Source organism: Oryzias latipes, chromosome 6 (assembly GCF_002234675.1).
Source record: "Oryzias latipes chromosome 6, ASM223467v1".
Taxonomy (NCBI): domain Eukaryota; kingdom Metazoa; phylum Chordata; class Actinopteri; order Beloniformes; family Adrianichthyidae; genus Oryzias; species Oryzias latipes.
This window is the reverse complement of record NC_019864.2, coordinates 22,859,441-22,873,796: the sequence shown is the minus strand read 5'-3', so window position 1 is coordinate 22,873,796 and position 14,356 is coordinate 22,859,441. Positions and strand designations below refer to the sequence as shown.

At 36.0% G+C, this 14,356-nt stretch overlaps 1 protein-coding gene across 2 annotated transcripts; it reads right to left on the bottom strand.

Moving 5' to 3' along the window:
* Nucleotides 1-4,931: 4,931 nt before the first annotated feature.
* ehf (ETS homologous factor) lies at nt 4,932-14,017 on the bottom strand. Of its 2 annotated transcripts, none has more exons than XM_011476303.3 (9): nt 13,712-14,017; nt 10,698-10,812; nt 10,022-10,279; nt 8,946-8,990; nt 8,830-8,868; nt 8,682-8,744; nt 8,544-8,588; nt 8,253-8,448; nt 4,932-6,780 (listed from the first exon to the last, which is right to left on the bottom strand). In XM_011476303.3, the coding sequence occupies exons 2-9, from the start codon at nt 10,771-10,773 to the stop codon at nt 6,681-6,683; spliced, it is 822 nt and encodes a 273-aa protein (XP_011474605.1). In that variant the 5' UTR covers nt 10,774-10,812; nt 13,712-14,017; the 3' UTR covers nt 4,932-6,680. The 2 variants fall into 2 exon arrangements, with proteins under 2 accessions (XP_011474605.1, XP_004069776.1); XM_004069728.4 differs by having other exon boundaries at nt 8,830-8,871; nt 13,712-14,016.
* Between the last annotated feature and the right edge of the window lie 339 nt (nt 14,018-14,356).

The window sequence follows — 14,356 nt, the reverse complement described above, 5'->3', positions numbered from 1 at the left end:
GTTGTCACGGTGACATGGAATTTGTCGTTGTGACTGTTAGATGTTCTGATGCTTTTATTCTAACCATACGTCGTATTTTATTACTGCTAGTTTTCTGAGTGGTTCTCTCTGCATCACACCTTTGCCTGAAATGAATTTGGTGACTAATTATTTTATTTTTTGAACTGATTATAGCATTTTGTCCTGGATGATGCGGAGATGCTTGGTCTAGTTTTATCCCAAGTAAACACCTAAAAATGCCTTTTAGGTCCCATTCCCACTTCACTTTATGGATTCTTTGAGTCAGAGCTTTTAAAAATAGGAAACTGCTTTATTCAGATGGGTGTCTCACCGTCTGTAGTGGTGATTCCCCCCCCCGAAGGAGAGTCATTTAGATCCAAATACTCTAGATAACTACAGAACTGTATCCAACTTACCGTATTTAAGTAAAATTATAGAAAAAAGTCTCTCTACTCAACTGCATGAGTTTTTAAATGACCAAAAATGTTAGAAAATATCAATCTGGTTTAAGGGCAAACCACACTTGTGTGTTAATGTGCTTGTGTGTGTTAATGGAGGGAGGGGGTTGGGAAAAGGGTGGACTGGGTTTCTCTCCTTATATCGATTTATTTATTTATTGTCTGATTCTATTTTTTAGTTTATAAACGCTTTGAGTTGCGCAAGTATGAGAAGCACTTTTTTATAAAAAAAAACTTTTTTTGATGGATTCATTTTATTGCATGCTGGGAAAAACTAAGAGTAAAACCCTTTCAGAATGGGCTTATTTTTTTGAAAAAAACAAAGAAAGCCAAATCTAAATGCAAACTAAAAACTGTCATCTTTTCCTATCTTTCTTATCTAGACCTTCAAGTCCCATCCCTCAGGTGTAATAACCAGTGGAACCACAATGTTGGCGACCTGTTACGAGTGTTTCCAGTCACTGGGGATTTATTTTTCTCGAAGCATTCTTCCTCATAGAGCAGGTTATCCAAACAGCATTCTAACAGGATGTCAAAACTATTCAACCAGCCTTTTATTGAGAGATTTCTAAGACAGCACAAGCGTTATCTTTCAAAGAATTACCCCAGGTACTAATTAGACTAAAGGTGTTATTTTTCAAACTTCCTTGTTTTATTCCGTTTTTTTTTGTGGAATTTTACTATACAATTTTTTGTGTAGTGAAAAGCAATGGTGTGTTTTATCTTCTTAATTTGTAAACTGCCTTACTATATGCAGCTCTCTATCTAAACATTGGGGTTTGTTAAAAGCATCGTACTTGTTACAGATAATTAGGAGGGCATAAAAGGACAGCAAATAATCCTTATTCCTTAGCATGAAACATTACATTTGAATTATTCTTTTGTACATTAAGTCCCATCTATAATGCAGTCAGCCAATAAATAACAAAGATAATTAACAAATAAGTGAGAATGACAATAATATTGTTGCACATTGTATAAGATTGATGATATTTATGTAATTTAATTTAGATTGACCAGACATTATATTTTTTCTTTGTATTTTTTAATAAAAAACAGTGTAATTTTACTTTCTTTTGTGGCTTTTAAAGACAATTATTTACATAAAATAATTACATGTTCTTTTATTTGTCTCAAACTTTTTTGCTTTTTCTGGAATTTCCATTTCAGTATGAAAAGTCAAAACAGATTTTAAATTATGCTTGGCTCCAGACAATAGTCCAGACCATAAAAGAAAGAAAAATAATCAAAATGAAGAGGTTTTAGTTTCAGACAAGTAATTCCCTGCAGCATACAATTTCCCGTCTTTCATAAACGTGGTTTTCTGACAACATTTACTGTTACTTTAATTTCATTTTATCCATCAATTTCCTTTTAAAATCAAATGTAACGATAAAATATTGTGTTTCACAAACTGTGGCAGTTTTCCAATAATTATATTTTCTGCGTCATGTTTTAAAATAAAAATCTCTTTCTTTGTTTTAATCATTTATCCATCATTACAATAAAAAATAAGCACCAAGTATCTAAACACACTCACACAAACGCACACACACAGACCCACACACCTACACACACACACACCTACACACACACACACACACACACACAATATTTAACGTTCTGTTTTTGAGCCTTTCATTAAAATTCATTGCAAGTGGTAACATTAATTCAAAATAAAATAAACCTTGCAATTATTACAAATCAGTTTGACTATTGAAGCTTATTTTATGAACAAGGAAATCGACCATCTATCCAACAAATCCCCTCGTCCAATCTCCAATATCTTTTGGTCACTTATTCAAATAAATAAACAAATCAAGGCAGCAAAAGAGTGAGGTCATGCTCAAAAGTGCAGTAGATACGAACAAAAACGAATGGAAAGTAAAAATGTAAGCAGGAAGTTACCTTAGATCAGGGGTGTCAAACTTATTTTCACAGAGGGCCACATTAGCATAGTGGCTATCCTCAAAGGGCCAGTTATAACTTATAAATGTAGCTAAATGTAATGGAAAAATAAATGTAACAACTCCTTAATGCTAAATAACTCATTATTTTTTTACTATAACTTTTAAAAGTGACAATTACAGTTGCATGGAAAACATGTTTACTTGTTACTCTAGCATAAATCCTTTTAAATTTGATTCTGTCAGGTTAGGTTATATGGACAGTGTTTAAGTCCTAATGCCCAATCTGATATTTCAAGTCCAATTCCCCCTAAATATGAATAAATACACACCAAATTTTATTTTTGATTTTAAGAAATTAAAAACTTTTATGCTCTCGCGGGCCACCTAAAATGACATGGCGGGCCACATTTTGCCCGCAGGCCTTGAGTTTGACACATGTGCCTTAGATAGTGTAAGTGCTTGCATTTTGTCATAATTCATGGAATGCTTGCAAACTGCATCTTCTGGGGTTTTCCTCATGCTTCTTTGTGTCACAAGTATAGTGCAGTCATGCATTGTTCCACTGAGTTTTGAATGTTTTCGGATGTTTTAAATGTTGTTGTTGTTGTTGTTGCAGGCGACTCTGTTTCCACTTTCAAAAAAGTAAAACTGTATCAATGACGGAGCTCTAATCTGTTCAAATCAGAAATCTGGTCGGATGCCTCACAGGTCCATTTGAGTGTGAAGGGAGGATGATGAAAACGATAAGATGTGACAGAATATCTATGAAGAGAACACAATGGCTGCACTGAGCAGTCGCATAGATATAAAATCCCATCTGGCTGTCTTCATGATCAGGCTATGTTTTATCACTCATTCACCTGACATGTATCTGATTGAATAAATGTCCCCTCTTTTAAAAAATATCGTAGACTTTGTGTTGCTCATATAAATGTGAAAATACATATCTTTTTAACAATTTTCATTTCAGGCTAAACAAAAGGCAGTTTTTGAGGCAGGCCATTAGCATTTCTTCAGCTGTTTCTGCTAGAATGAGCAGCATAAGATAAATGTGTCTTCACACAAGCAGGTGAGTGCTTCATTTCCTTCTGTGATCCATTACAACTTGTTTGGGTGCATATTTGCCCTCAGAGCCAACTCTGATGTGCCTCCAGCAAGTCCCAGTCATTTCATGTTTTACTGGTTTAACGAAGCTTTTTTTGTGTGTCTTCTTTTTTCCAAGTGTCACATGCCTATTTTAATCACAATGAAATACTATTGCAAAGAAAAAAAACAACAACAACAACACACATCTTGATTTTAATCAGGATTTTTACATAATCACACTGCGACTATGCAAAAAGAGGTTTGGCATTTGCTGCCCTGCGGCCTGTTAGGAAAATGAGGCTTCTCTTCGTATTAGGTAGATAAGTCTGCATCATTTGCTTATAACTGCTCATTTGTTAGTCACCTCAAAAACCCCTACATTACAGCAGATAAAATTAACCACAGCTTTTATTTTTCTTCTGTTTTTTTCTGTCCCTGATGATCCTCGGTATCGTTTGACTTTGCAGTGATGATTAACGTTTAATGACAGATGGATCAAATATGTAGAGGAGTTGAGGTCCAACTGTAGCTATGACGCTCCCTGACTTGTTTTATTTATGACTTGACATCAGAGGTTATTGGCAAACTAGACCTATTGCTCAACATTAATTTTGCTCAGTCTGTGTAAATCAGTTGGAAATCACACAGAAAATACCCACAATCGTCTGACAGAAGGCAGGAGGTTTTGTTTTTTGATTTCTTTATCTGAAATTATGGAGCACACTAAAAACTGAACTGTATACCTTATTTTCCGCGCCAAAAAGTGCATTAAAAGCCTAATCTTTTTTTTACAAAAAGCAAAGGTGGGCCCTATAAACCAGAGCACTTTCTGTATGAATTAATTCTGGTTACTGATGTGAAATCGACTTTGAGAGCAACATGTCGCTCTGTCGAAACGTTGGTCTGCTATTGCAAACTTGCAAACAAGTTTGGTTGTAAATATAGCAACACGTCTAATGTGTAGCATGTTACAAACAAGTACCAGAATTACTGTATATGCAGTTAATAAAGTCGGACTGACTGAAGGACTTATTTCTGACTCTTTGTTTCCGCTTAACCCTTGTGCTATCCTAGGCACTTTAACGTTGGGAGTTGGGTCATTTAGACCCACTAGACAGTGCACTGAACCTTTTTTCTTCAATGATTTGTGAACCTCACTGGTGTCCATGGATTACATGAAATCTTTCCACCTTTATCCACCTTTGTCATGGTACAGATAACACGTGTAAGTGTGGGGTCATCTAAGATAGCATAGGGTTAATGCGCCTTCAAGTGTGGTACATCGTATATATGATGTTATTTTGAAACTACAATGTGCTTTACAATCCGGTGCAACCTACAGCATTAAAAATAAAGTAAGGTTTTTGGTTTTCACTTAACGATGTTTATCCTCCTGCATGAGCTACATGAAGCAGACACTGAGTCAAAATCCGTGTTTTTCGGAAGAAAGCCTCAAGCACTTCAACACCAAATCAGATGGCGGGAATCACGATGATGTTTTTTATTCTCTAGATTAGGATACTGATACCTGTATAAGTGTGATCTACACTCTTGAGTGTAACTGTTAAAAATAATTGCACTAGGAGATTCCATGCAGCCTGGTTTTTTCATACTGCTAAAATGCGATCTCTTACAAGCCCCAAGCTGTTTTCTTTATCTATCAGCACTGTAACATTGTCCTTTTGTTTTTGTAAATCCTGCATCGTGTTGTGCTGTCTTTGCCGTGCTTTTTAAGGTCGTTTTATCGTTTCCCAAAAATGCAAATGAAGTCGGCAGACCACACTGCACCCGCTTTGTCACGTCTGTTTGGTGTAGCATCAAAAACAAAGCATGTCTGCTCTATATAACGACAAAAACTCTAAACAATATGAATGTGATGCATGTGCACTTGAATCTGAATCGCTCATTTGCTTCATGTTCTGCGACAACACGATAATCAGTAACTATGATTTCAATCCAGTCCTCAGCAGCTGCTGCTTCGATTGTCTGTGCTGAAGCAATTTTCTTTAATTCAGTGACTCCTTATGGTGTATTTCTCTAATCAAACATGTTTTCCAGCAAAGAAATTCTCTTTTTATTGCTCAGAAAATGCATCAGGGCTTGTCTTATATAGAGGTTTAATGCTAATTAACAAAATGACAGTTTTCTTCGGCCTGCACTATGATTATATGTGACAATGGCTTTGGAAAAAGATAATGTCAGAATCCATTGTCCATGAATGCCACAATATGTAAAGAAGAGTCGCATGGTCAGATAAATCAAAGCAAAGATTAGCTGTAAATTTGTTTGAGAACACAGAATAAAGAAAGGAGGCTTTTATCAACCCAGTTTTATCTGGTTGGCCATCGTGGCTCAATCATTTTGTTGGCTGCCCACAGGAACCAGCTCTGCTGCTAAGGCACACACCCACAAGCAATTAACTGCCTGGCATTTCACTGTCAGGATAAAACAGAAACAACCTGCCCTATCTGAAAGCCCGTGGCTCTTCAAAGTCAAACTCAGAACAGCTTTTGGTACAAACAAGATTTAAAGCTGGGGTTTGAAGCTGCAACTCACTGACAGTCAACATTGTTCAAGTTAAAAGGAATTGCTGCAACTTTCATGGCAGCCTGAAAACACAAGTCCTGACGGAAATCTCTTTCACATACATTGATATGTTCAACCGTTAAAAACAAGCTTCATGTAATAAAAACAACCAAAAGCTTTATTTGTTACAAATGTAAAAAAAAAAAAGAAAAAAGAAAAGTACAAATTTTTTTTACAGCTTAAAATGCAAAGTCTGAAATCAGAAAACAACAAATTTTAGTCTAGCCTAAAATATAAATCATTTTTCCTTAGAAAAATGTATTTGTGATCCACATCTATCCCAAAAAGACACTTCACAGTATCAGTGCCAAAAACACATACATGGGTTTGCCACATGTGCTTTGACTTCAACATGTGCTCCTTTGGGACCAAAGAGTGTCTGCTTCTTTCATAAAACAGTCAGGCAGGTTTGCCATCCTTTTTCTTCAGGTATATTCTATGTAAACAGGCAACTCATATTTAACTGGTAATAAGATTACAAATAAACAATGTCAGAAGAGAGTCAACACAAGCCGGAGAAAGAAAAAGCAATGAAACTTTTGTAAACAGTTTGAACACATCTAGATATAAAAAATGCTGAATAACAATAAAATATCCTGTTTATGCATGTGGGCATAGAAAATATAAATTAATGAAATTGTCACTTCTCCGTCTCCCTCCATCCTCTTGCATTTCTTCCGAACTTGTAAACCAGCCTGCGCCCATCTACCCGTTCTAGGATTTCCCTTTTGTAATAGTATCTGCAATAGAAAAAATAAAACCCAAATTAAAGACGTTTTTGCAAATCAAAGCACAAACGAAAGACAGTTGCAAGAACTCGACAATTTCTTTCTAGATAATTTCAGGAGCATTTCTCATGCCAACTATCTTGGTTGAGGTTCAGAGTTATAAACTTTTTTTTTTTAATATACATTCAGTAAATGTAACTGCTTCTTGGATTCTTTTTTTCTAGTTTCTGTGAGGCACCCCAGGCGATCCAAGTCAGTAATTCCACCGAGGTTGTGACTCAGGTTTACTTTGCCAAACTGAGACACCAAACCGGAATGAATTTTATTTTCTCTTCTGTTACAAAAGGTCATTCCTGCTTCTTTCTTGGGCAACATGAACTGTAATGGATTTTTGCTTGTATGGGCTGGAAAACTTGTCCACAGGTGGCTGAATAAAAATCCTTTTTGAGGTAGAGCTTTGAACACAACAGAACTACGCAATGTGTATCAGGGTGAAATGCTTTTTTTGCTGTACAAATTAATTGTTAAATTCAACAACATTTTTAAAATGTCTCAGTTTAAACGGCCTATATCATGCAAAAAAAAAAAATCAACTTTGAGCCTTTAAGTGTATTATAATGTTTATTCCTTACCAAGAACAACCCCAAAGCGGTATTTTGATCTATAATGCATTTCTAAGTATTTTCCTCTAAAAACCTTCTCTCTGAGAACCAGCCCCTCCCAACACACGAAAACGAGTGAGTTCTCATATTTTGACGAAACAAAGTGAGGAACAGCCCCTTCCAGGAAGAGTCTGCACTGCCAGCACCGCCCCCAGGCTAACACACACACCAACTTTTTCCTCGGAGCAAGCGGGGATCAGCTAAAACACTTTCTTTTATTTGCACAACTTTAGGCAGACGTCATGAAATGGGCGGCACCCACACAGAGCGAAAGGTGGTGCCTTAGAGATTGAATCGTATAGAAAAAGAAAAAGGTTCTTTAGTGTGCCAAAGGTAATATATTGTCATATATATGGAAATGGTTTACTCTGAGAGGCTGTTTAATAGCATAATATAGGCCCCTTTATCAAAGAAAAGCTGTTTGGGGAGTTAAAAGCAGGCCTAAGACCTTACAATCATCTCCAAAGGTGCATATTTATCATAAAAAAAACAGTTTACTGATGACAAAAATTTGTTAAAAAAAGAGACAAAATGCAAAAGTTGGAATTATTTTATGTTTTAACAAACTAAGTGGTCAAAGTGATTTCGGTTTGCTAACCAGGAAACTTATTTAAGGAAACTTGGTCCAAATGTATGAGTGCATGTAAAATATTGTTTCCATCATATTTTATTTAGTTCTTTTTTTTTTTTTTTCCAATTTACATTTTTCTGTGTCCTGGAAATGCTGACATGTTTGATGTGAGTTCACTATAAAACTCATTTTCCTGCGTATGAGCACATCCGCCTGAGGTTTTTGTTGTCTGCGCTATTGACGTAGCTTACCTCATAGCACGACTGAGCTTCTCGTAGGTCATGCTGCTGTTATTTTTCTTTTTCCCCCACAGCTGTGCCACTGCTTCTGACTTGAGGAAGCGAAAAACCCCCTCTGTCCGATCCTCCCACTTAATCAGCCCTGGGTTTCGCTCTGGATTCAGCAGAATGTCTCTGATGAATTCCCATAAATGGGTCCCTCTTGGGTCTTTGGGGAAAAAAAAACCAATTAAACAGGTAGTTGCATCAGAATCAATAAAAGTGATTATTGGCATTTTGCATCGACTTGTTTCCATCACTTACTGTGTTTTTTGACCTGATGACCTCGACTAAAGGAACGTTTGATGTCTGGGAGAAAAACAAAATAAAAAAGTCAACTCTTACTTATCATGTATGATGTTTAACATATGTTTTATTGTGATAATAAAAGGAAATGGATACCAGGACTAGAAGAGACGGGAGTGGCATCAGGCGCAAGTGTGTTAACAGAGGGTTCATAGATCTCTGAAATGATAAGAGATAAAAATAGTCTAAACATTAAGGGCAAAATATGAAGAAAAAAAACATGCAGTTTAAATATTTATAATACCTCCAGCTGGATAACTGACATCGGGAAATGGCGAAAAATCTGCTATAAAGGACATGAATGTAAGTTTTTTTTAAAGAACACATTCAGCTGCTTTAAATAGAAAAATTGTTTCTCACCTGCTGGTTTCAGTTCTAGCTGCCCAATATCCACATGGCACTGGCCTGTGTGAGAGAAGGGGAGGGGGGGGTAGGTGAGGTATGATGTGATGTGAAAGTTGATTTCTTGCACATAGTTTTATATTTAGAGAGTATAATTGCAAAGTGTCTCTTTACCCTGAGGACAACTAGTGGAGCTGGTTGGGTCGATATACCAGACAAATCAGGCCTTTTTTGGTACAAACACCAAATCTGTCATGGTTGTAGGCCTACCTTAGGATCTCCTTTTTCAGAAAAGCACATTTACTACAGGAAAAATCCAAAATGGCAGCCATTTTTAAATATAACAGCCATTTACTCTATTGTTTCCCAAATATTTGATTTCTATTTGCCCTAGACTCGACATCTTGGGCAGATAATGCACAAAATGCATATTAAAAAATATTAAAATCTTGAATTTCCTTGTGAAAAACATGCTGTTATGAAACAGTGGCCCGTCAGCGACAACCATGCCAAATTTGGTACTTATACCGAAAAATGCAGGATTATTTTAACAACTGGTTCCACTAAAACAAGAATTTGTAAACATTTTGGTAAAATGAAAGGATCTGGTTCTGGTTTTAGAAGGAATCAATCATCAGAGGTTTTATGGCTGTAATGCCCAGTGACCAAATCCAGTTTGGTAGGGGTTTCCAATGTTCCACAACAGTTTTCATCCACTGAGCTGCTGTCATTCAGGCAGGAGATGCAACCGTTTGATTGTAATCTTGATTAGTTCCAAAAATACGGTGTTTATTTATTGGTTTTATTTTTTCTGAAAACCACAGATGAAACTTGTATTTCCCAGCTCTACCTTTGTTTTTTCCTGGGGAATTCTTCCCAATAAAAAAAACAACAAACCAATTAAATATTTTTCCTTAAAGTTCCCTTTTACTTATACAGCCTCATGCAGCCTTGTTCCCAGCCCCCTGTCCAGCTCTGAACTCAGTAACAACTAATGGAAACTTTTCCACATGCAATCATCTAGCTTTTCTTCCAGAGGGACTAATCATCCCTCTTTAAGGCCCCACATGGCGCAGTTGGCCTCACAGACGTACCGCTCCACTTGAGCTCGGTGATGCTGTGGAAGAGGATTGGTCCCACGCTGCCTGCTGCACGTAGGAAATCTTGGTAGCTCAGGCTGCAGAGCTGATGGCCATCCATGTCAAAATTTTGTAAGGGAATGCTGGAGGCATCGATCTGGTGTATGTCCATGACCTGCTGCAGCCACTCCCACACCTGAAACTTGCTCCAGAACTGAGGCTGAGACTCATGTTGCCACGTGCGACTTGGATATCCAGACATGACCAACGGCCCTGAAGAGACACATCAGTAGTTGTTTTTTAAAAAGAAAGTAAAAGGTTTGTTTAGAGGATTGACGTATTTAGGCTTTGGAGTAAAGATTAAACTGATGGGAAAAAAAAAAAATTCCACAAAGGAATGTGTCAATGATTAATCTAGGAGAAATTTTAGTGAAAGAGCTTTTGTTTCACTGCCAGAATTCATGGTTCAGAGCTTTGAACACAAATGAGCAACAGATCATTGCTAAGCAATTATCACTATCTATTCCAGTTTTGAGTCAGATAGCTAAAGGGAGATTAATCAAAATCCTTTAGCAGAACATCATACCGTGTTTTCTTCAACCGTTTGAGCTTCACAGAATGTTTTTTTTTGCTAAGAACAGCACAAATAAACCTAGAAAGTGGAGGATTTGGGTTTTTGTGTCCAGCTCACCATCAGGATAAGAATGAGTTGGGCTCCAGACTGTGGTCAGCTGGCTGTCCAGGGTGGAAGAGGAAGTGATACTCATGCTGCAGCTCCTGCGCTCTGATGTAACATGGCCCAGACACTGAGGAAGCAGATCAGCGAGGTCAGAATTAATGTGTTAAAATGAAATACGTTTTATGCATTTAGATAGATAAACTATCTAAAACACACAAAACAGAAAAAAAAACTAAAACCTTCTCTGAAAAAATGTTAATTGTCTGTTTTGTGGTATTACACAAAATTACACACATTGCACCATAAGGACATTTTAAAAACTGTTGTTGCACTACAATGACAAAAGTTTAAGCATTGGAAAGCCATTTACTTGGGACTTCATTGCAGAAACACATGATAAGAAATAGTTTTTTGACAAAAACAAGTTCGTCATCACTAGAGCACACAATATAATAGTAATACATCTTTTTATGCACTAGACCACGTGTCTGACTGCCTTGTTGGCTGGCCTAGTTTATTTAAGATAATCTAATAAAAATATGGCGTCATCTCCTATTTTCCCCATTGACAAAATAAACAGCGCCTTAGATATTGCTTTAGATAGAATTTATTCTAGCAGAGGAACCCATTTTTGGCAGAAACCTGATGGAGAAGAGTGATACCCTAAAGACAGAGGATGTTCAGAGGAGTTCACTTTTTGTTAAAAATCCATACAAACCTTTAAAAAAAGACCCCGAAATAAAAAGAATTAACTTTAACGGTGAACTTTCCCAAGAAAATGGTCAGCTCTGAAGTGACAGATAAAACGTTCTTAAAAAATTGAATGGTGTGAATTCTATTTGTTTTTCTTGTTGCAGGAACGATGCAAAAAGTTACCGTTTAGACAAACAGGTCTGTTAAGTTTGATGCTTTAGATGTCTCATTTGCTTATGAACATAGAGAAAACACACGAGTTTAATCAGTTTCTTTTCCAAATGCATGATGGACTGCTTCACTTTGGAAAATATACGCGAAAAAATAATAAAGATTAAAAAATGTTGTTTACATCTATTTTTATGTTTTATTAATGATCTTGTATTCATGTGAAAAGTAAATTAGAAAACATATTTCTACACATAATGACAGATTATTTGCATCCTATGTAAATCAGGTTTTTTTGACTTTTAGCTGCTTTGACGTTTTGCAAGTGGATGTCCAAAGTACCAGACTTTGATGGTTTATGGGTAAAAAATAAGTTTTAAGGGTTTTGTTTTTAAACACAGTTCAATTTCAATTTTTTTTAAAACTTTTTTTTGTGTGAAAATGTTGTGAGAAACAATTGCTTTACAGTCAACATTAATAGGGTGTGAAATATCCTGAAGGAGTGTGAACATTTTTCAAGGGCTTCTAAGAGAAAGGGAAAGGTGTGCAAACCTTTGACTTTTATGCTCATAAGATAGTGAAGCTTAACGTAATCAGTGACTTATTTTAAAACATAATAAAACTACTTCACTGCGCAGTATTCCAGATTGCTCCCAGAAACTTTTTGTGCACACTTTGCTCGGAACTTGTTAAAATGTTATATGCCAAAAAGTGTTAACATAGTTAACATAAGTTGCTAAATATTGCAGATTGTTATGCTAATAAGCCTTTCCAAAAGCTTTAACTTAGACACATGGAAGGTGATTTAAAAAGATTAAAAAAAATAATACAAATGAAAAGCAAAAATAAATCAAGGTAGCAATTAGATATTATTTATTTAAATCTTGGGGAATTAGTCACACATAGAACCAAAGTATAATTAACCAGTAATTTAGTTCTAAGTATAAATTGAAAACGTAAGTCATGAAAAATAGGAAGTAAATTTATTCTTAAAAGAGATGTTAAACAAATGTTTTAGTAATAAATAATCGCCTGCAAAATTTTTACAGTTCACATCTTAGTTATTATTTAATCCAGAACTTCCATAAAGACAGAGTACAGCAAATCCAATTCATTTAATCAGAAATTTACAATGACCATTTCTCAGCAGCTATTAATTATTAATACACACTTCAGCCTTCTTAACTTAGTAACAATATATATATTTTTTTTAAATTGGTACAATAAAACACATTCAGTGGCTTATCTTTAAGTAATAGTTAACTAGCAGTTCGCTTCTCATCTGAGTCCATATAACCAAGCAACATGCCCTACATAGTTTATTATTAAATGTTTCTATCTGTGACTTCACTTTATTGGTAAGTTGTGAAAATTACATTCTCAAGCTCTTAAATTATCAGGTCAACCTTTTGAAGCCCTTTTACGACAACGGAGCTTCTTACTTCTTTGGCAAACCAGTTTTGCAGCAACTTGCTTACAGAAGAAATTGGTGCCAGATGCAATCATGTTGACAGTTTGCAAAGTGAACTAAAGAACATCACGTTTTCTAAAGCAGGTGGGGAAGCAGGGTTAGTTTTTTTTTTATTCATTTAAGTATGTATTTGAACAAAACCAAATTCCTTTAAAGCAAAAGTCTGGAGTTAAATAGTTAAATACACACTTTTGGTCTTCACGTAAAGAGATAGAAGATCTTGTTTGTCAGATGGCATCTTGCCAAAATCTTCTGGTTTCATTTTCAGTGCAGGCACAGCCTTATCCTCGGTTTCAACGTAAACTTTAAGGTTTTGCTTTTGTCGTTTTACTTATTTTCTCCAAGCAGAAAACTCTATTAATTGAACTAACCTGTATAATGATGCATTTTTTTATTTATTTATCTGCCATCTTCCATTAAGATGTTTGAAATTTAAAGGTAAAGGTAAATCATTTCCTACATTTTCATGCAGAACTGTGAGAGAAATCTTCCAGAGTTAATCCAAAACAAAATGTTGGTAAAAATGTAGTACACCTGAAGCTTAAAGTTTTAGTTTTTGTGTGCTACCAACAGTTCAGTTTTACGATTATTTGTAGAAATGATAAGTGCTATTAAGTAAATCAAGAATAAATTTAGGAGTTGTCTAGGTCTTCCGTCACTCTGCTGCTTCTTCTGTGCCAGGATGCCAACTTACCACACCAGAAGTTTGGGATCCCCCCGGACCTGACTGAAGTCTGTTGTAGATCCTTTAGGGATAAAGCTGAACAGATCAATAGAGTTTTTGGAGTTTCCAACCGCGCAGTGCAGCAGTGCTAGTAGTGAAGTGAAACAAGACGAGTCTTCTTGCTCTCCAGTCCGTTGAATCAACATATGAACGCAGACACTACAGGTGCTGCCCCACCACAATGGGGTTTTTATCCTGATAACTTCCTTATCCAGCTCCCATTGCCTTACTGTACATTCATACCAGTGGTATTTGCATAATACACACCCACGCACAGGTGCTACACACAAATACACGTACACTCATGAAGATGGTTTTTTTTTTTTTCCTCGCTGGTTAGTTCACCGAAAGCTTTTAAAGAAGATATGCTCTGGCAAACAAACACCTAGAAAGACAAACAACAAGGTTGCTTGAAGTGAATTTTATAGGTTTCTTTTTAAAACATTTTGAGTCGGAATTTCCATGAAATATGTTACACAAGGCCGTTTTTGACTAAAATGCTGACAGTTTATGCAGACAGGTTTGTAGTTTGTGCTTTTTTTTGCTCTTCTACAAATGCAGGAACTGCACTGGACATTTAAGCAATATTTCTAATGAAAAAAAAAATACATTTCA

Coding starts and splice junctions, on each gene's coding strand:
- ehf (XM_004069728.4), bottom strand. CDS start 10,773: ATGAGTATCACTTCCTCTTCCACCCTGGACAGCCAGCTGACCACAGTC. Junction 8,872..8,945: donor GCTAGAACTGAAACCAGCAG/GTGAGAAACAAT, acceptor TGTCCTTTATAG/CAGATTTTTCGCCATTTCCC. Junction 8,449..8,543: donor TCATCAGGTCAAAAAACACA/GTAAGTGATGGA, acceptor TTTTCCCCAAAG/ACCCAAGAGGGACCCATTTA.